Below are 21,194 nucleotides of genomic sequence, written 5' to 3'. Positions count from 1 at the left end.
CGGAGAAGGGGGGCGCCCCTCGGCGCTCCCCAGGGCGGCCCCACCGGGCCCCCACCACCGCCTGATGGACGGCCCCGGCTCCCCCCGCCCCGAGCCACTGCTCCTGACGCGAAGCGCACGTCAGGGCGGAAGTGACGCGCGGGCCGTGACGCCGGCGCGAGGCGAGGCGACATAAGGGGGGGAGGCGGCGGCGGCCGGAAGCGAACGGCGCGGGGCGGGGCGGGCGCTGAGGGGAGCGGAGCGGCGGCGGCCTCGGCTCCGGCTCCGGCCATGGATTTCCGCAACATCCTCGTCATGGCCTCGGAGCAGCAGGGCCTCAACGCCGTGCCGGTGAGCGCACGGACGGGCGCCGGGGCCGGGGGGCCCTTCCCTTCCCGTCCCCTTCCCTCCGGGGGGGCCGAGGCACCGGGCGCGGGGCCGGTGACAGGCGGCGAAGGCCCCCCCGGGGGCCGTGCCGGAGCGGGGCAGGTGCCGGGGCCGTGCTGGGGTGGGCGTCGGTGCTGAGGGGCGGCCTGCAGCGGCTGCCGGCTGCGCTGTGGTGCGGTTGTGGGGCAGGCGTTCCGGCAGGCCGCTCTTTAACGTGAGGTACCGCGGCGGCGGGGATGCGAACCACCCGCGTGCTGGCTGTAGGAAGGGCCGGGGGCCTTCTGGTGCGCTGGCGTCCCGGGTCTCGTTCCTTCGGCAGGACCAAGCTGTAAGCCGCGTGTGCTCAGGTGCGTGACAAATATTGCCCTATGGCAGGCACCAGCCAGGGAGACACTTGGCCTGTGTGTTCTTTAACCAGGCGTCAGAGTTCTGTGCTTCTGTGATTAAAGCAGTGTAAATGAGCGCAGGTAGAGGCTTTTAGCATAAAAGGTGGGGAAAAAGAGTAAAAGTGTAGCCTTTACGTCTGACGCTGCTGAAGCAGACACTCAGGGATCGAGGTTTGTCTTGGACTCTCTGTATCACTACTTAAACTTTGTTAATGTTCACCAGTGTTGTGACCGGTCACTGGTGTGGACCAACCACATGGTAGGTACACACAATTCATCAGATCCTGCTGTGTTTTTAAAACATCTTATAAAACATATTTTGTATACATAAAATTGATACATTTACATGCATTTTGTATACATTTGTAAATGTATACATTTGTAACATCTTTTGTATTTAGTCTGATCAGGTTTGCCTCTGAATCTACATAGAGATGTTATTTGTAGCGTAAATAGGAAAATAGCAACTACGTAAACATGGTAAGGTATTTAAATGTCTGGTTTATTACTTTTAAAACAAGGTGTTTGTTTCACAAAGCTGGTTTTGGGTGATTGTAGTAAAATTTATTTCAACCTCTTTAGTTTTCACTTGCAGTTCTTAGGTGCTGCACCACTCTTTCCTGTCACATAGTTATGAATTACGATGATGAATTGATGAAACATCTGCCATGCTCCCTATCCCAGATATTGTGCTAGGGGAGGCAGTCCTACCCGTTGTGCAATGGGTGAGGAGGGTTTTGTTACTGCTTTTAGAAAAGGCAGGATTAGGATTTACCTGATTAACTCATGCAGAGGGAGTGCAATTATATCCATAGCTGAAGCAGGGTTGGTTTCTTGCCTCTCTTGCATGTTAGTGGTGCAGCTTCTAACTATCAGATGACCTTGGTCTCCGAGCAAAAGTGGAGCTGTGCTTGGCACTATTTGAGATTATCTGCAGCTGTTGGGCTTCAAAAGAAGGCCTGTGAAGGCTTTTTGATCTGTTGACATCTAAGTCACTCCACTAGAGTAAAAGTAATGCATAAAATTCATTCCTGTCAAAAGCATATAAGTAGCCATACATATTTTTTGATTAAAATACTGTACAGACGAATTACAGAATTCACAGGTATGTAATATTAATGGCTTTCCAGAAATGTTGATGCCTTAATTAATCAGCAGATCCCCTGAATTTCCCTTTGAGGAGTTTAAAAGAATCTTTACAGTGCAGTGAATTAAATATTCCATGCTTACTGTAATGAAAAAGAGTAACACACAAGTTATGTAAGTAAGCTGAGTTTTTCTATTGCTTCTACTTCCTAAGAAATAATATAGTCCTGTATCATAAAAGGGGGATAGTATTGCATCATGTCCTTGTAAAAACAGCTCTGCTTGTTCATCTCCCAGTGGAAATAGGTTAGAAAGAAATGAACCTTCCAGGGCCCTATTAATTGCATCAGGTTGGGTTTCTAAATAGAGCAGTACATATCTAAACTAGTGTATTAATGATGTGTCACCAATAATCTTTAAATCAGTTGTTGAAAAATGTCTCTTTTTCTCATGTAGCATTTGGGGGGGGGGGTTCAGTATTGTGTGTATCTTGTTGTCTTATGTTCAGTGGTTCATTAGACCTGCAGCGTGGACTGGCTTTGATTAGATATGATACCAGTTGCAACTGTTGAACTCGGTTCAATGTAAATCCTGCCTGGGCACCCCCTCCCTTCACAGTGAGATTGGTACACGCTGTTATGGGGCATAATTGATGTGGTGAAGCACTTTGAGGTCTTCATGGAAGATACTTCTAAAAGTATGAAATGAAATAAGTTACTTAAAAACAGACAAAGCATATTTAAGAACCAAGTCATCCTTTTATTTTCTCGATTCTGCAGTCATTAATAATTTATTAGAAACAACCTCACCTAGGTCACTGTTCCTTTTCACAGCGGGAGTATCAGTGGACAGAACTTGAAATCTGAAACAGATTTAAACACAGACAGGTGCCGTGAAACTGAAACAGCTCATCATCCACGTCAGCACAGGCTGAAGTCTGGCTTTAAGTCAGACTGATGCACAGGAGCATGCATCCTTACAAAATAACCTCCACTAAAACTGACAGATACATGCACTTATGGAAACTTGGTTTGCATTTCTCTCCTTATAATAAACTTCCTTAAAAGTGCAGCCATTGTAAGTATTTGGGAAGAAAAACCACAGCAGAATCCAGAAGTTTGTTCAGAGGACCAGAACTTGTTACAGAGCTTTCCCATGACACTGTAATTTACAAACTACTGAACACTTCCCTCCAGGCAGGAGGAGCCCTTCGAGAGTTAGAGGAAGGGTAGCTGTGAAGCACGGGTCGCAGTTGTGGAATTGGGCCCCTGTTTGATCTGCAAACACTTATCGTGTGGCTAAAACCTGTCTCAAAACAGGGCCTGGCAATGCTTCGTGCGCTATATCAGCGCCCACGAGGACAGCAAGATCTGTAGTAAAGCTGGCAAGGGGTTGAAGAGGGCTTTTATTTAACAACTGGACTTGATGGTTAAGTTCCAGGCTCTTACAAACACTGACTAAAAGGTGTAAAACTCTGAGTTTTTCCTATTCCTAATCTCTTTTTGCATAAATGAATGGGGACCACAATACACTGCATGAAGGAAAGAACAAAGTATGCCTTCTTCCTGCGTGAAGCAATATTCAACAGAAGAAAACTGTTTTTTTTTTTCAGTTAATGGTTCAGCTTAGGTCTTGTGACAGCAGTTGCAAAATCTTCAAGTGACTTTACTTTTTTTTTTTACACTTTTTCATACAATTGGTGACCTTGTTAAGTGGGTTTTGAGAGATGAGAACAGCTGACTCTTATCTTTCAGCATTTATAAAGGTGGTTACAACCTGCAGGGAATGATACAAATTGAAGCATGCTTGGTAACTGCCATTGACTGTCATAACTCGGTGTTCATAGTGGTAGTTGGGAAAGCATTTTACAGACATGTGCGTGCCAGGAGACAACAGCTGCAGAGCGAGCTAAGGTCCGCAGAGCAGAGGCGGTGGCCATCCAAACGCAGGCCAGGAGCGGACTGCTCAGCGGGGAGCAGCAAACATGGGTGTGGGGGGCTTCACCTGAGCTGTGTTCACAAGGGCTGTGTTGAACTTGCCAGTGTAAAGAATGCGTGAGACAATCTGTGCAAGCTGCCTGTCCTTAGTAGCACAAGTGGGGATTGCCTTCAGCTCAGCTGTGCAGGCGTGGAGCAGAGCCACTGGCATGTGCAGGCACTGTACAACAAAATGGGATGGTGCAGGATCTGTCACTTGTGTCTCGCAGGGCTTGGTTCAGAGGCAGGCATCGCTGGCTGGGTGCTAGTTCTGACAGGGTAGGTGGGGAGTCATGGCAGGGTGCACACAGGTAAAGGGAAACAAGAAACCTCAGAGGAGAGCTCCTCCAGGAGTACCATTCACTGATGGGAAGAGGCTGTATTTCTTGAGGGGACACAGTTGAAGAAAGGCTTTTCTGCAGCCTTCCCTTTATTCTTTGGATAAAGCAGGGCCCGTTTTGTCTCAGCAATTGGGAGCTGTTGCAGGTGCTACCTGGAGAATTAATCGCTGTTTGCAATTTGAGAAGGGTGCTGTTCTGGGATAGCTTGACCTGCTCTCTTCTAGGGCTAAATGTTTGTTTCCCTGTTACTTAACCACCTCGGTGATAACAAAGCCAGGTAGTGCAGCTGCCGCTGCCTGGCTGCTGATATAGTGACGTGCCCTGACTTAGTCGGGCACTTGTACCTGGAGTCTGATGCATGTTCATTTGCATTAAAAGTTGGGTATTTTATCGGTGACTGTGGAGCACGTGCATGTTTCAGTGCTTTTAGAAAGACTAACTTAAGCAGGTTATCGTACGCGTTTTTAATTGAAAGTGCACAACGTGTGTCAACAGCAGTGGTGATTCATGGTACAGAGCTTTCTGTACTCATTTATGAAATGCTTAGCTGTGGTTTCAGCTGTTAGTCAATATTAAGAAATGCTGCTGCCAGGAAGACTTCAAATCTTGAATTTTGCACAATTTCTCACATTAGTGGCAGTGAGCAAACAGCGTGTCTGTCAGGCTGCTTCACAAACCTGCTCCTGGGTAGGACTGTTGGGTGTAGTGCAGCAAAACAAAGCCTGAAAACTGCTTCCCCATCACTTTAATTCTTTATAAAGCTTCCTAATGGGATAGATCAATCTACGTTAGTCCCTGCTGTCTAGCAGTTTTCAAAAGTGCTCCTTCTGCCTAAAACTGTTTTAGAAAATCCTTTCGTTGTTGTATTTAAAAACTGTACAAGTTGAATAATTAAACCAACTTTTACCAAATGAAATTACCAATTGTGAAACATGCCATGTTTAACTTAGTACAACACTGATTTATGCCAAACATCAGTATACTACAGAGTACCTTCAGTTGTTCCAAAGGCACTGATTTGCTTCGATTTCCTTGAGAAAGGATTTTCCCTGATGATGTGGGGATTGCTTTGCCTCTCTATCTGTTCCAATTTAGACTGTGCATGCTGGATTACTTCAGGCCACAGAGTCAAGGGTAACATGAGCAGAAATTGAGAGGAAGTACTGCAGTACAGCTGAGGTCTCCTGAAACGTGAGGTCTTCAGGATACTTGTGGTAAACAGCATGGAAGAAATGGGGCTGGGAGGGGGAGTGACTCGGCTTCCCTTGAAAAAGAGGGGCCCAGCTCCGTCCATCTGCTTATCCTTTAACTGGTCCTAGCTGTCATCATTGATTCTAACGATTTTGATCAAAAGTAACCAAAATTGTTCACAGCTGAAGCTTCTGGAGTGATACGGGTTTCCCAAATCAGTTCCCAGGTTGTGGCAAACGGTCTTGTGCATAGAGGAGTTTCAGTAACCGAGTTTGGTTGTAGTAGCTCATTGATGCGCTGAGGAAAGATGTCAGGGTACAGTACTGCAATGTGTAGAAGGATGCTGTAGCTTCAGAGTTTTAGTCCCTTGGAAATTAGTAAAGATGCCTCTAGACAGCTGGTATTGCAGCTGCCCTTTTTGGAGCCAGTTTTGGCTGCATTTAAAAGTCTCTGAACCTTGCTTCATAGTATCTGTATACACAAGGTAATACATGGCGTTACATACTGTAACATCAGGTAATCCGAGTGTCTCTTCAGGTGGTGCTGTTTCAATGAATCAGTTTAGACCTAAGGCTTCCATTGTATGTTACTGAAACCTACAGAAAGTTGTGCTATACTTGCTTGCCAGCTTATTGTCCTTTAAATACTTGGATCATGTATCTATCTTCGCTAGATATTTTCATGTCTTTGTTAACTTTCATAATTCTGTACAAGGCTTCATAAGGCTTAATTTACCATGTAGGTCTTGTCTGGGCTTATAATCGGCTTGCTACCAAATCAAAACAAACAAAAAATAAACAGGAATAAAAGCTCAAATAGTTCTTTTCTGAATTTATTCTGCTTTCTACCTGCTTCTAGATTTAACTGGTATCTATCGTATTTATCTTGGCGAGTGTATGTCTTGTTGCTTTTTCTTCTCCAGTTTGTGGGGAGATGTACCAAGTCTTTTCCTTCCCATTTATCATTCTAAAGCTCAGCCTGGTGGTCGGTATGCCTGTGGAAGGGCATGTCTGAGTGGTGCAGCTGCACTAGTGCAAGTGTTGGTTACAGCTCCCAGTAAGGGTGGCACTTGGACTTTAATGTATGGATTAAAAATACAATTTATGGGAGGTAACAGAAGGAGAAAAGGGACAGCGCGGATCCTGTGTCCATTCAGATGCTGAGAGCCCCGAGGTGCGCAGCACTGCCAGGCGCCTAGGCACGGTGTGCTGTGCAGCCCTGTCTGTGGGGCTCGCCACACCAGCCCTGTGTCTGTAGGGCTTTCATAGGGTGTTCTTGGAAGCAAACAGCTCTACTTATCGTTTCTACTTCCAAGCAAAAGGACGTCATATCAAAACCTGCTGCTTCTTTTCAGGACGAAATGAGCCAGCAAGTGGTGTGCCTGCCAGGTGAGAAGCGGCAGCCGTGTCCTGGTCTCAGCTGGTGATCTCGAGCGAGAAGTGCAGCCGAGTGCAACGTGGCCAAACTGCCCGTGTTGTAACAGGGCAGCTGTTCTGTGCATCACGAGGTGCTGCAGCTCCTTGGCATACAGCAGTCAAGGAGCCAAGTTAAGACCACTGTGGCAGGAACTGAAACTAGTATCACTGGTTTTAGATCAATCTGCTAATTATGCTAGTGAAGTCAATTCTAGCTTACTTCTGGGCTAATGCCCTTATTTGAGCTTATTGGCTTATTTTTACTGAGTAAGACAGCCTGAAACTGAAATGAGCATCTATGGAAAAGCTGAAGGGCCTCGTGGACCTGCGAACTGAACAGACTGGCAGCCTGGGCTGTACTCTGCTTTTGTTTGTGGCTTGGTCAGAGACTGAGGCTGAACTGAAATAATCCTACTCCATCACTGATGCAGCTATTGCATTCCTTCTCAGTCTGATGCATTTTACTCGTTTCTCTCGGTTTTCCTACCTGACATCTGGCTCCTTGTTTCTTCTTTTTGAAGCTGAGTGCTCTGTCAGCTTCATTGGAAATCCAGTGTTTAGTATTCTGTAGCATCTCTACACTTAAAGTAAAGCATGAGACTGTTACTAAACTCCTCAGTTTCAGAAAAATTGTACACCTCAACATTTCTGACATGCTTATTTGTTCTTTGCAGAAAAGATACAGTTTGGCTGTTGGTCCTCCCAAAAAGGTTCCAAAAGTCAAGGGTGTCGAGTCTGCAGCAGTGCAAGCATTTCTCAGACGGAAGGAAGAAGAAAAAAGAAAAAAAGGTAACTGCTGAAGCAGCCCAAAATATATCCTGTGGAAGACTTTCATTGACTCTTTGAGACTTTGACCCTATTCAGGGCTCTTGCAAATAGGGTTTTACATTTGCTTTTGGAATTCATGCGTGTAACTGCTGATGCTGAGGGATAGCCAGTGGAAAAGTTAGGGCCAGGGATGTTTGCATGCTTTCCAAAGGACTTAAATGTTAATCAGCTACACTGGCATTTACTGGTGGAGACCAAGAAGTAATTAAGGTGGAGAGAGATTTCAGGAAAGCATCCTGAATTTTTGTTAACATTACTTTGAAATGTTGTTTTTGTGTCAAAACCTGGTAAGAGTTTTTGATGTTGTTGTCTTAATCTGCTCTCTTGATAAAGCCCGGATTTTTAAATTGGCGTGGCAAAAGCTTTATCTAAGCCATGTTTTTTTTTCCCACTGTTATTATAACCAAGTCTGATGGACAGGGTGGCCCAGGACTGTCTTTCTCTCCTGGGCCAGTTGTAAGCCAGCCAGCTCCTTATCCCTGCTGCCAGGTCCAGCCAGAAGCAAGACTGAGCATGAAACACAGTTGTACTCACAGTGTACAGTCATGGCCATTGACAAATAAAATAACATAGGCAGGGCATGGTGCCTTTACAGGAACCCGTATAAAATGCAGCATGAGTAGCCCAATCCAGTTTCTAGGAAGTGATGCTCAGGAAACCCCCTTTTCCCAGGTCTTTCTGGTATTTTGCCCCCATCCATGCCATTGGTCTCTCTAGTACATAGCCCTCAGATCTCATTTTATTCACCAGCTAGTTCAGCATGAATTTTGTCAGTAGATCACACACAAGACACTTAAGATAAAGAGCGTACTCATGCAGAAAATAGCTAAAACAGTTCAGTAGGAAAATAGGGCAGGCTGTGGAGATGGTGCACAAGGCACTGCTGAACAGATGCAGTGACCTGCAGCTTGCTCATCTGCCTGGCTGCTTCCCTCCCTCTCCTACACCTCAGCCTGTTTTCCAGTTCTTGTTCCCACACCCCAATAGTCATTCATCCCTCCCTTTCCCCACCTTCACTTAAACATATGATACTAAATTCTGTACACTCAAAATTCTTTTACTCAATCTCAGAACTCCTTCCCTTTCACCAGAGATCCCATATGTCCTGTACCTTTTTACACAGTAATTCTCCTTAGTTTGTATAGCATTTGACAGTGGCTTCTGTTGAATCATGTCAGCCAGTTTTGTAATAGCAGTAGTTGGCATAATTGTTGACTTTTGTTTATGCAAGTACCTGATTCAGGTGAATCAGGCTGCCCTGTTGGCAGACCTGGATCACTTTCGGGTCTGTTGCGAATAGCTGTTAGCCAGAAATCCTTAAGCTATTGTCTTAAATGGTTTATCAGTGGGAAGAAACTGAAATAAAAAGTAGTGCTTTTGCTTAACTTTCTCCTGATTTTCTTTTACAGCATTGGAAGAAAAAAGAAAGAAAGAACAACTCTTGGCTAGACGTATTGAACTGAAACATGACAGGAAGGCAAGAGCTATGGCCTCACGAACGAAGGATAACTTTTATGGCTATAATGGCGTTCCTGTTGAAGAGAAGTCTAAAAAGAGGAGGACTTGTGAGAATGTTGCTCAGGCTCCAGAGGCTGAGTATCCAACAGAAGATGAAGCTGAGCAACTTGAATATGCTCAAACAGAATCTGAGCAGGAGCAAGAAGAATATGATGAGAAACCATCCAAAGCTGCTCTAAAACCAAAGGCACCTCCCAAAAGTGCACCAGCACCTCTAAACTTTACAGATCTTCTGAGACTTGCTGAAAAAAAACAATATGAACCGGTAGAAATAAAAGTAGTGAAAAAGATAGAAGAAAGACCCAGAACAGCAGAAGAATTGAGAGAGAGGGAGTATTTGGAACGCAAAAATAAAAGAGTAGAAATGCAGAAAAAGAAAAATGAGAAGGAGATTAAGAATACGGGAATATCCGGTTCTTCAAAAAAAGTGACTTCTCTGAAAGAATGTGGAAATGCAAAACTTAGCAAAAGCTCAGTAGATAAACATTCCTCTCCAAAAGGCAGCCTTTCTTCTATGAGCGGTACTGATAAGAAATCCAAAGCACCAGCATTGACTGAAAAACACTCCCGGTCATCATCTTCCAGACCAAGTCAAATGGAAAAAGTAAAAACCTCTCAGAACGGTTCCTTAAAAAGCTCTACTGGTAGCAGTCATAGTAAATTACCTGTCAATGGTGTAGGAAAGTCTGGCTCAAGCTTTCCTGTACAATCCTCTAAACCAGTGGCCAACGGGGCTCAGAGGCTACCCGCTGCTAAAGAATCCAGCCTGAAAAGGCCTGCCCACACGAAAATGGGAAATGCCGCAGCCCTCCAACACGAAGTCAACTCCAATGCAAAGCGAGCCAACAGCAGCTTAGGAAAAGGAGGACCTGGGCATCCAGGTGGCGGTTCAAGTGCAGGCCTCGGACGATCAGGCAGCAATTCTGGTGTGGGACCGGGAAGGCCAGGGAGTGGTTCAAGCCCAGGACCGCGGCAGCTGGGCAGCAGCTCAGCTGCAGGACCGGGAAGGCCGGGTGGCAGCTCAGGCATGGGACCTGGAAGGCCGGGTGGCAGCTCAGGCATGGGACCTGGAAGGCCGGGTGGCAGCTCAGGCGTGGCCCTTGGGCGACCAGGGAGCAGCTCAGGTGCTGGACTGGGACGGCCAGGCGGCAGCTCAGGCAGTGGGCCAGGAAGGCCGGGCAGCAGCACAAACACAGGACCTGGGCGGCCAGGCAGCGGCACAGGAACAGGACCAGGAAGGCCGGGAGTCGGCCCCAGCATGGGACCTGGGCGGCCAGGCAGTGGCTTGGGCACCGGACCAGGAAGGCCGGGGGTCAGCCCCAGCATGACACCTGGGCGCCCAGGCAGCAGCTCGGGAACAGGACCAGGAAGGCCAGGAGTCAGCCCAAACCCAGCACCTGGGCGACCAGGCTTGGGTACAGCTGTAAAGCCTAAGTGTACTGTTGTGTCGGAAACAATTTCTTCTAAAAACCTAGTCACAAGGCCTAGCAATGGACAGATAAATGGAATGAGACCTCTGCAGGGGCATAGACCTGTGTTTCGTTCACAAGGTATGAAGTTCTGTAGCAAATAAGTTTTCTAACTTTTGTTATTTGTTCCATGTTTTTGATAAGTCTGAGTTGAGGTCAGTGGAGGTCTTTGACAGTTGTAGATGCAATTAGGAAGACTTGCACAAAATAACACATTTGTCTTTTAAAGAGTGTATTTAACAGTGGAATACTTTTTTCTGCTTTGAAACTTCCTGTTTTCACCCCTTCTCATATTCCTTGAAAGGAGTGCCTGGGCTGTAAGGTCTTGATGAAAGAAAGCTAAGCAACCTGTGATGGATGGTGGGATATGGATGGTTTTAAAGGAAAAGAATAAAAGGATTCACTTCCTGCATTGTTCAATTATTCTTAGCCTTTAATAACTTAGTAAATAAGATAATTTAAATAACAGATGCTTAAAGCAGCACATGAAAACTGAAACAACACAGCATACCTGTGACTTTTAGTTGAGTGCTTGGGGAAATTCACCTTATGAATGAGTAATTACAAAAATTTATTTCTGAGCAGGAGCAAGGAGTATGGGCTCTAGCAATTAGTACCAGAAAACCCTGACCAAGAACATAGACTTCTGTCTGGTTGTTTGCTCAGGATGCAGTTGATGATACTGATAAGTAATCTTCTACAGCACAGCACAGAGGAAGTACTTCCTTTCAGTGAATTTGAGAATTGCTAATTAGCTTGAGGCAGAAGTTTTCTGCGTTGAAGCCCAGAGCTAACAAAATGCCAAAGTACAGCAAGGAGAAGTACTGTTAAAGTAATGGTATGTTAATATTAATTCATCTTTTTTTTTTATTCCCTTGTCATTAAGGTATTGGGAGACCACCTATTGGTTACAAAAGACAAATAGATGATGATGATGATGACGATGAATACGACTCTGAAATGGATGATTTCATTGAAGATGAAGGCGAACCCCAAGAAGAAATATCAAAGCATATTCGGGAGATATTTGGATATGACCGGAAAAGGTACGAGAAATGTAAATTTTAAGCTATTGCAAAGCAAACAACAGAACAAGATGAATATAGTTCAATGAATAAAAACTTTGGAAATAAGTGAAGTGCTGAGATCAAAAAATGTTTTTTTTTGCATTGCAGAAATTTAATGAGCATTAGAGCCCCTTCTGTGCAGAAGGGATTTTGACTTTTTACACTGCTTGCCATGTTGGGGCAATAATATTTGGGGAGCAATAATATTTGATGCAAGCAGGACGTAATTTATGAACAACATGGCTTCTTCATCTTCTCTCCTACCTAATCCATAGTAACTCCTTCCTATCATAAGGTGTTAAAATGCTTCCTATGGCAGTCGGTATTTGAGAATTCATGAACATAGCTGCCTGGATATGAACTGGTAAATGCAACAGTGTTAACAGTTCTCTAAGAGGATCTAAGGTGGCGTATTTGTATGTCTAGGAACTGTTGGAAAAAGAAGACTGTGGCTTATTTAAATACTTTCCTCGTGTCTGACTAAGGTATAAGAAAGCAAGCATTCTAAAGACTTCTAAGTTAGATTCTTTCAAACTGTTAATGTAACCATATGTGGCAAGGTAATTTTTCTTTCTAAAAGGATGCGAATTCATAACTGAACTGTACATGATGGTGTTTTTCTGTGTGCTAAACACTGATGTGTAATTTCCAGATATAAAGATGAAAGTGATTATGCCTTACGTTATATGGAGAGCAGCTGGAGAGAGCAACAGAAAGAAGAAGCTAGGAGGTATGCTTGGATTTAAATTAAAATAGAAATTGGGAGATTTGTTTATTTTCTGAGTCATGGGGATATTTGCTGCTTTTTTATAATGGAGGCAAGTAAGTCTTTACATTTTTGATAGGAAAGCTTAGGTAAAAGATGAAGCTCAGCCAACCAGAGTGCCAGTGGAATACTGGGTACATTAAAAAGTTCTGTATGTTCATTCTATGCATTCAATGCATCGCAAACTTTGCTAGTAGAAATTTTACCAACTTAGTCCAAAAAGTCTTCCTGCAAATACTTTGAATTCTGACTGAAATGACAAACCCTTCAATTTGTCCCAAACATGTTTTTTTGCTAGTTTTTGAGGACTGGAAAAAGATTTGTGTCTTGATCTATATACATCTGTGGTTTGTGTGCACATGCATATATAAAGAATGCTCTGACACACGTCTGTAATCAGCGATTTCAAAAATGAAGACTAGGCTTTCTTATTGGTTTTGGCCTTTAGACCTGTGCAATTCTTAAATAGCTATTACAAAACGTGGCATTCAAGAACTGATCCTTTTTGTTTTTTTTTCCATGCCTGGTAGAAGATGTCTGCAGTGCCCTTACCAAAGTTTTGTAAATGTTATGGAAGGTTTTTTATAGGTAATGGAAAATACTGGAAATCTACAGTCACATTTTTTTTTTCGTTCTAAGTTTTTTATATTTTTCATGGAGTGCCTCAAGTATTGTAAACTTGCATCTTTTTAAAGTTATAGTCAGTGTCCTTATTCCTTCCTACTCTTACAAATAGCTGCAGCTCATGTAAAGCTGTAGTCTATTAAATGGAGAAATAACTGAAATTTTACAGTGATACTGCTGCTTACTGAATTCTGCGTTGAAGACCTAGAATGAGGTTTTGCAAAGCTTAGTACCTCGCTAACTTTTAACTACACGTGCTAACATAAAAGAAGAGATGAGGAATTTGAGTAAAACAGTGTAACTGTTTCCTATCCTTGGCTATTTTTCACTGAGTTTGGTTAAAAGTTTAACCATTGACATGAGGAGCTTTTTTCTAATCAAGCAAGCCCACTAAAATTACTAAATTCTAAGCTGAAATGGAAAATGATGCTTCAAGCCAGAGATTGATTGCACAGATTCTTGTTGTTTGCTCTCTTAATCTGGATTCTGCAGTTTCCGGAATTCATTGACTTCCCTCTGCTTGTTTAGGCATAAAATCCTTTTTAGAGCCTGTTCTGGAGCAGTTACCCCAGAGCAGCTGAACGATGACAGATCGTCATGTAGTTGACCCTGATATATTTTGGTGCAAACTGCCTTATCTGCTGCTTCACGTTGAGCTGTGGATGCACAAATGCTCTGAGTAGGCCTGCAAATCAGGCAGGGACTGATCACAAAACAGTAGCTCTGCGACACCCATTGCTGGTATCACACCGGCAAGACTATCCAGTCATCATCCATTGAAGAGGAGGTCAGTGACCGCAGATACTGTTTTCAGTATCTCTTTCAACATACTGACTTTTAGAAAGTTGAAGGGACTGCACAAGGACATAGCCAGAACATGCTCTATTTAGCAGCATCTCTTCCCTCTGCCTGCTCCCCAGAGTCCAGGCAGCTAGCTGGACTGAGGGTAAGGCAGTGTCATTCAGGTAGATGCCTCAAGTCAGGAAGTTGCCACAAAATCTATTGCTTGTTTGACGGATCCGCTCTCAGTCTTGCCAATGAAAAAGGTGTAGGCGGTCCTCAGAAAAGCTGATCTGAGTCAGTCCTGATATGAATTGCATGTAAGAGTTACTTTGGCAAGAATTGATGGATGTTTCAGCAGCTTCTTGTCAAAAAAGAACGACCTTTCTTAGCACAACTGTTTTCTTTTTTTTTCATAATGGTCATTTCTTTAAAGAAAACTTTATTTTCCCTCAAAAGATTTGATTCTGCTCTAATGATGAGACTTTTGGGGGTATATTTTTTCTTTTCTTAAACTGTAATCTTGCTATAATTGAAGAAAACTTAAAATTGTTGAACTGATCTAAATCTTTGTTGCTCAAATCAGCTGTAATTTAGGATTTCTTTTCTTGGGGGAGAAGACAAATTGCATGTTTCTTGAGTAGCAGTTTGTAAAGGCTTTCAACTTATTTGGCAGCTTGAGACTCGGTGTTCAGGAAGACCTAGAAGAATTGAGACGGGAAGAGGAAGAATTAAAACGCAAGAGACAGTCTAAGAAGCTGAGGACACGTTAACTGACTTACGGTGTTGACTTCTTTCATTTTTGTGCTACCCTCTGCCTCCATACATCTCCTCTTATTCTACTTCAGTTTCCATTTGCTTGTTAGAGGGCAAAAGAATATGTTAAAGGGATGAAAGAACTGAAAAATAAAGGCTTTAGTTTGACTTAAATAAGATATTTATTTTTAATACTGCCAGGGTTGATTTTTTTCTATGAAGAAATTAATGCACTAATGCATATTATTAAGTAGAAGAAAATTAATTTCCATTGATTAAATCAGTTCAAGATGCCAGCAGAAATATTGACTAGCTATGCACTGACTTGGAACTGTGTGGGCCCATATACAAGTAAACCAATTTTGCATTCACTTGAAAGTAAGGAATAGCATTCTTGTTCCCTGATTTTTTTTTGAGATGTAGAGAAACTGCTTTATATCCTGCTTTGTCTCCTGAGTTGAGCCTCGAAGTATTGAAACATTATCTTCTGTACAGAAGCAGCTTGGGTGTAAATTCAGCCATTGCCACAAATGTTCAAAGCAATAAAGTGCTTTATACTTTCTGATTACCCATAAACAATAACTAAACTAGCACCCTCTTATTTCTGAACAGGAAAGTGCACATCACTTGCAAAAATTGCACAGTTATGGTTGCAACCCAAAGGTTAGGCTGGCTTTTGCTGTGTCTGGAATTTCAATGCCAATCAAATTCAGTATGATAAATACACATCCCAAAAATAGGAATTTCTAGTGTTTGTATGTAACCTGTGCTTTTGTGCTCAAGCACATGCTTGGGAGTTCCCTTCCTTCCCTGTCAATCTTTACATTTGTCTAACAGCTGCTGCTGCTTTTACAAGTTGTGTGCAGTGCTTGTGTTTTTTTCTTGCATTAAGCATCAGGTGTGTTCAGTGATCTGAAATGTGGAGCAGTTATTTATCTAATCAGGTTTGCTATTTGAAAAGCACACTTCCAAAGTATTTTCAGCTCTCTAGAATTAATAACTTCATATTAACTAGTGAGTACTTCTGAGTAATTTAATCAAGCCAAAAATCTAAAATGCATGTCAGGAGAGTTGGTTCTGTTACCTAATGCCCATATTTGCACATTATTTCTAGCTATGCACTTAAAGACTGTAACTGAATTTGTTTACTATCAACACTGGCTTCATTTAAGTCAATAAGGGTTGTATTTGAGAGTCTGAAGCTTAAACCTGATGTTGCAGCTACTTTGATTCCCATGGTTGCCCTTCCAAAGCTCACCAGTATCACCACTCAGCTTTGCCTCAAGCTCCAAGACTTCATTGATAAAGACCTCCGGCTTTAGCTGCTGAGGCTATGTTGTAATACTAGAAGTATTTAGAAAAGTATGAAAAGGGTTTGGGGCATATGTTGGGGAAAAAAAAAAAAGAAATAAAAAGGAAAAATCACTGAGTAGAAATACAGTGAAGGAACCTTTCCTGCCAGAGCGCTGTTTAAGTGTTCTTCCTGGAAAGAGTTCAGACAGCAACCCATAAGGAACGATCTTGGAAGCTGCTGAAGTTTACACATCTGACTCTTAATGAGAGAAAAAACAATTTGCCTTTTTAAGACATTTTCTGTTGATGGTGTAGCATTTCACTGCCTTAGCAAAACACTGACATAAGCTATTGGGATGTATTCTATAAACTAATTCAGTATTAGCTGTCAGGGAGCCTAGATGATAACCATCATTGCTCCTCTGTATTTTTAACTCTCTAACACAAATCGGTTCTCAGTGTATACACTTGAGACCATTCAAGATAGTGTAATCTCAGTGCTTGTCTAAAAGCGTGTTGTATTCACTCTGCTTAATGGGACCATCTGAAATTTCCTGTTGTAGCTCCTAGAATTACCCAAACGTGGCAATGACCTCTGGGACCATCATCAAGTTGTGGTTTGTTTTTTGTTGTGGTGTCTTTGTTTTTTGCTTTTTTTTTGTTTGTTTGTTTTGTGCTTTTTTATTATTATTATTCTTTTTAGCTGGAGAAAGGCTCTAGGTCTGTCAACCCAGACAACTCTATCAGTTGCAAGCAATTTCCTGCCTGGTTGGAAAAAATGTCTTGTATGAAGCAAAAGAACCATATTGATTCAAAATTGGTTCAGTTTGGAATTAAATCTGCATTTCAGATAAAGATAGGTTAAATAAATCCTGATTATTTCATCATTTTGTACACAGTTAAATTTCTTAATCTGTAAAGCACTTTGTCATTGGTCTTTTAGATGGTGACTGGAATGTACTCTGCTCTGCCAGCCTCCCTAAGACACTGAATAACTTTTCTTCGCACAAAAACAATTGCTTAATTTTGTTTTTCATATGAAAAATTATTTAAGGACACATTTGTAATTTTACAATCAAGAAGTACTTTCTCATAATTGGCATGGGATACTAATGCTTTTCAAATTTTGTACAATGTTTGGGTTTTAATGTTTGCATTTGCTGCATATTTGTAAATCGTCTAGGAAGGACCTTGTATCCAAAAATATGTTTGCTGATTTCCAGATTAATATTATTAATCTAATGAGTACTTCGGTACTCATCCAAAGTGCATCAGAATTTGAAGTTAAGAAAAACTGAAAGAATGCTTATATTGGTTTATGAGGATCTGATGTTAAGCTAATGATTTAATTGTATGTAATGAAATTCTGGTTTGGTTTTTAGATTTTAATTCACTGTTCGACAATGTGCCTTTTATACTAAATTGTGTCAAAAGATAATGAATGTAGGAGTATAAAAAGGTTGGTCAGTTTCTGCTATCTCAGATTCTATATCCTTAAACTTGATCGTGTGAAATGGTGACATACTTTGCATAAAACCCTTCCAGGTCTGGCTTTGATTGCACAGTTACAATAGCTACTTCTTTACTGATAACGCTAAATCAAATGAAGGGCACTTTCTATTGATGACTACTTTTTGAAAATGTCTTGTATTTACATTTGAGCTGTGTTTCACTTTACAGCGGTCTTTTTGGAGGCCAGGGTTTTGCATATCACAGGAAGCCTTATTGTGCAACTCTGTGCTGTGCATAAAAAATAAAAATCTTTCAAGAAGTATATGAGATCTCTATGGAAATCTGGATTTATTTTTGTGTAAAGCCCAAAATATTGTCCAGGAAAACTAATTTTCTATTTTTTTTGCATTTTGTAACATAATCTAGTAGCTGATGCATATTTCTAGATATAGCGTGCGTATTTCTGGAGACCAAAACATGTCAGAAAGAAAATAAATATATGCAGATACTGGTGTTTAAGTTGTGATGAATGTACTTCTATTTATTTTGGTGAGTGGGTGTGATGCAATATTAAAGTGTTAGTGTGTAAATAAGGGTGCTTCTAGTTTTAGCCAATGGTTTTCTTTGGGGATATCAGTTGTGCACAATGTCTTTTTACACAATGTGACAAATCAGGTTTAAAAACGTACATAGCATAACTGTTTTCTGGTGCTGTCAAGAAAGTGTATACTTTTGCACACACCAAATGCATATAAAAGTTTTGCAGAGTATGTATACAATAAATTACAGGCATTAAACATTTCACTGCTATTTCTCATTGGTTTCCTTTATGGAAGACTTCTCAGATTGTTTTCTGCTGTTTTCCTCAGAGATGTCACATAAAACAGCATTAGGCTGAATGTTCTCCAAGAAAAATTCTTCTCTTGTTCTCATGCAGCCAGCAAGAATGTATGAAAAATTGATGGAGTTGCTTAAGCACTCAGAAAAGAGCTGAAATTCATTGGCGTCTTCTACAGTTTAGTCTTCTAACCTAATTTATATTTGAAGGAAGGAACATGCATTTTAGAATGGTAATATAAACAAGCGTACAAGCTGCCTTTCATCTCTTCCAACGGGAGTACGGTGTTTCATCCTGCAGTTTCATAAGCAGCATCCTTCTCGGATTCTTCTATTCCCATGTGAAGAACCTGAACCTCCTCTACTGCTGTCTGCTGTGCAATTGTGTACTGCTTTGACAGTTGGAGGTAAATACCAATGATAGTTCTGATTAGCTAGCACTGTGAACTACTTCCAAGCAGATAAATGAATACCCATCATCAAATTGAACCCATCTGCCCGCCTTTCCTTGAAAAGGGAACACTCGCATGCTCTTGTGCTTTAAAAAAAAATATATATATATGCATATATAAAGTCACTTAGCATTTGATCGGTGCCCAACCAGTACTCTGCTTTGTAGGCATGAAATCTTAGCCTGTTTGTTCTTGCCTTGTATGGAATCCCCCTGAGATTTTTAACGCATCTTCATAGTTCTAATCAGTCATTATTTCAAAGCAAATATATTCTGTTCAGGCAGAAGGAAATTTTACATTGAGTTATCTTAATCTGGCCAATAAAGCTATACCTCTCTGGAAGCAACAGAACTATTTTACTCAGACTTAAAAAAAAAAAAAAAAAAACACCTTAGCTTGAGGGCAGTTTTTAGTTTAATTTGAAATAACACTTTAATTCCATAAGGCAGAACTGCGATTTAGTCATCCAATAAATGTTCTTTTACCTACCAGTTTAAATGCCCATGGAAACATTTATTTTTCCATGAACCTGGGAATCCAAAAAAAATCTGACATACCATGGTTAACATACTTTGTGGGATGAAATTAAAAACAGAAGAGGTTCCTGAGGTAATAATACATATCCCTAATTTAGTTCTAATCTCTCTGCCTGCAGTTAATGAATGCTTTTCCCAAACCAGCTGGTGCTTAATTTCCTTTGGGGATTTTCTCTATTCATTTTTTTTGTGCGAGTCTTTGTTTTTACCTATATCCTTTTCCCCACATCGGCAAATTTGTGGGTTTTTTTTAACCTTGGATGTAACATCTGCCCACCTTCTCTGTGTTACTAAGTTGAGAAAAGGCTCATCTGATGTCATCTCCTATCATACCATACATGAATGCAGCAATTGACAACTTAAAGAGAATTAAGAGCTTTGTTTTTGTTCTTTTTTCCTTACTAAAGGCATGGGCTTGCTTCTGACTTGAAAAATACTTAATGAGGACAGTGTTGCAGGTTTTACAATGCACTCAGAATAAGAGTGCATATGTAATCATGCTGAGCATAAAAGGATGTTTTTCAGTGCCTTGGATATACTCTTCAACGTTTTAACCTCTTACGTGGACTTATTTATGGAAGGGTAACTAGCTTCCTTGAATGATGCAACAAAGGATTGATAATGTTTGCTCTGAGTTTGTCTTCAACTCCCTGTCACAATAATTCTCCCTGCCAGCTTCTTCTTTTTTGGTCTCAGCATATTCAGTACTTGTTCTGACAAAGAAGTGGTGTGTATGTTGGAGCAGTACACCAATTGGTTGACGGGCTGCTCTGAAACTGATAAAGGACTCTGCTTATAATTGCTTTTTGCACAGGAGAGGCACTAACAGGAGGCAAGCTGCTCTATCCAGGTCTTTATTTTTATGGAGTGTGCAGGAATTTTGTTCCTGAGACCTGTGATCTGTCCAGAGCTAAAACCAGTTTGATGGGTTTTGTGAGGAAACTGTTCCCCTGCCACTTGTGCACATAGTCTTCATTTATTCATAGACATTCAGTATCTGGGATGATCACAGAAGTACACTTCAGAAGTGAAAATTTTGCACAAGGCACATAGCTTCTATAACTTTTAATTTCTGTTCCATTAATCTTAATTTGGACAGCTCATGTTATTGCATGATTTCCTCCACTGGAGGAAGGTTCCTGAGAACCTCTTCCTTTGGCTTTGCTGATAGGTAACACAGAGATACAGAATGCCCAAGGTTAACCAGAAGATTAAGGCCAGTGTCTGAAGTATGACATTTTAGGACACAGAAGATGATGCCATTTTCCTCTTGTGTAAAACTGAATAAAATTCACAGGCCACATGCAGTAGAACTAGCTCCATGTTCCAGGAGCCTCATTTTATTTTGCTCTCTCCCTCAGCACCTGAAAAACCACAGCCTATTTTCTGTGTAACTGACCATGTCTTCTATCAAGTCTCAAAGAAAATATCTCAGTAAGAGGACCCTTAGTGCTGGCAAAATGCTGTTTTTGAATACACAGGGCAAGCTTTTATGGAGATAGGAGCTCTTAATTTATTAAGAGTTTGTTATATTGTGTATCTGCTCGATAAATACCAGTTTAAGGAAATTTCTGAAGCTTGATTGGTAGTAACATATGCAAAACGCTATGGGCACACTTAGAAGAGCACAGTATTACCAGTCCTGCTGGCTTTACCAGATGATTTGCTTTTAAAGTAAATGTGCATGTGAAAGCTTTTCTAGAGCAGAGACAGTGTTGGATAATGTAAGAGCACTGTGGTGGAGACTTGCATATGAGCTGCTGGGCAGGCAGATACATTTACTGTCTTTAAACCACCCACAGATGGCTTCAAGATGGGGCTAAGGCACGATGTGTTTATCTTCAGAACTGCATTTAACAGAACACTCCTGCTGCTCTTGGAGCTATCGGTAACTCTCCAGCTGGTCATGTTCAACCTCACTATCGTCAGCACTTCTGGCCTGTGTTGTACTTAGGCTGACTGCAGTGAGTGTGTACGCATAGAGCAATGAAGCCAAAAGCCTGCAGAAAACATCTCTAGAAATGTCAATTATACTGCTAGCTTTCTTTTTGCTTA

General features: G+C 41.7%; 1 protein-coding gene across 1 annotated transcript; it reads left to right on the top strand.

Moving 5' to 3' along the window:
- Positions 1–169: 169 nt before the first annotated feature.
- On the top strand, positions 170–18,113 carry SPTY2D1 (SPT2 chromatin protein domain containing 1). The gene is made up of 6 exons (XM_083839003.1): positions 170–330; positions 7,436–7,550; positions 8,999–10,657; positions 11,463–11,622; positions 12,296–12,373; positions 14,490–18,113. Exons 1-6 carry the CDS (start codon positions 271–273, stop codon positions 14,584–14,586), a joined length of 2,169 nt encoding a protein of 722 aa, XP_083695129.1. The 5' UTR covers positions 170–270; the 3' UTR covers positions 14,587–18,113.
- Positions 18,114–21,194: the final 3,081 nt, after the last annotated feature.

Source organism: Anser anser (genome assembly GCF_964211835.1).
Source record: "Anser anser genome assembly, chromosome: 5".
Classification (NCBI taxonomy): domain Eukaryota; kingdom Metazoa; phylum Chordata; class Aves; order Anseriformes; family Anatidae; genus Anser; species Anser anser.
This window is presented reverse-complemented; position numbering and strand designations above follow the sequence as displayed.

What these genes read in the sequence shown, in the direction of transcription:
- SPTY2D1 (XM_083839003.1), top strand. Translation starts at nt 271, where the DNA reads ATGGATTTCCGCAACATCCTCGTCATGGCCTCGGAGCAGCAGGGCCTC. An exon ending in AGGGCCTCAACGCCGTGCCG is followed by an intron (nt 331 to 7,435) that starts GTGAGCGCACGG and finishes TGTTCTTTGCAG; the next exon opens with AAAAGATACAGTTTGGCTGT. An exon ending in CAGAAAGAAGAAGCTAGGAG is followed by an intron (nt 12,374 to 14,489) that starts GTATGCTTGGAT and finishes CTTATTTGGCAG; the next exon opens with CTTGAGACTCGGTGTTCAGG.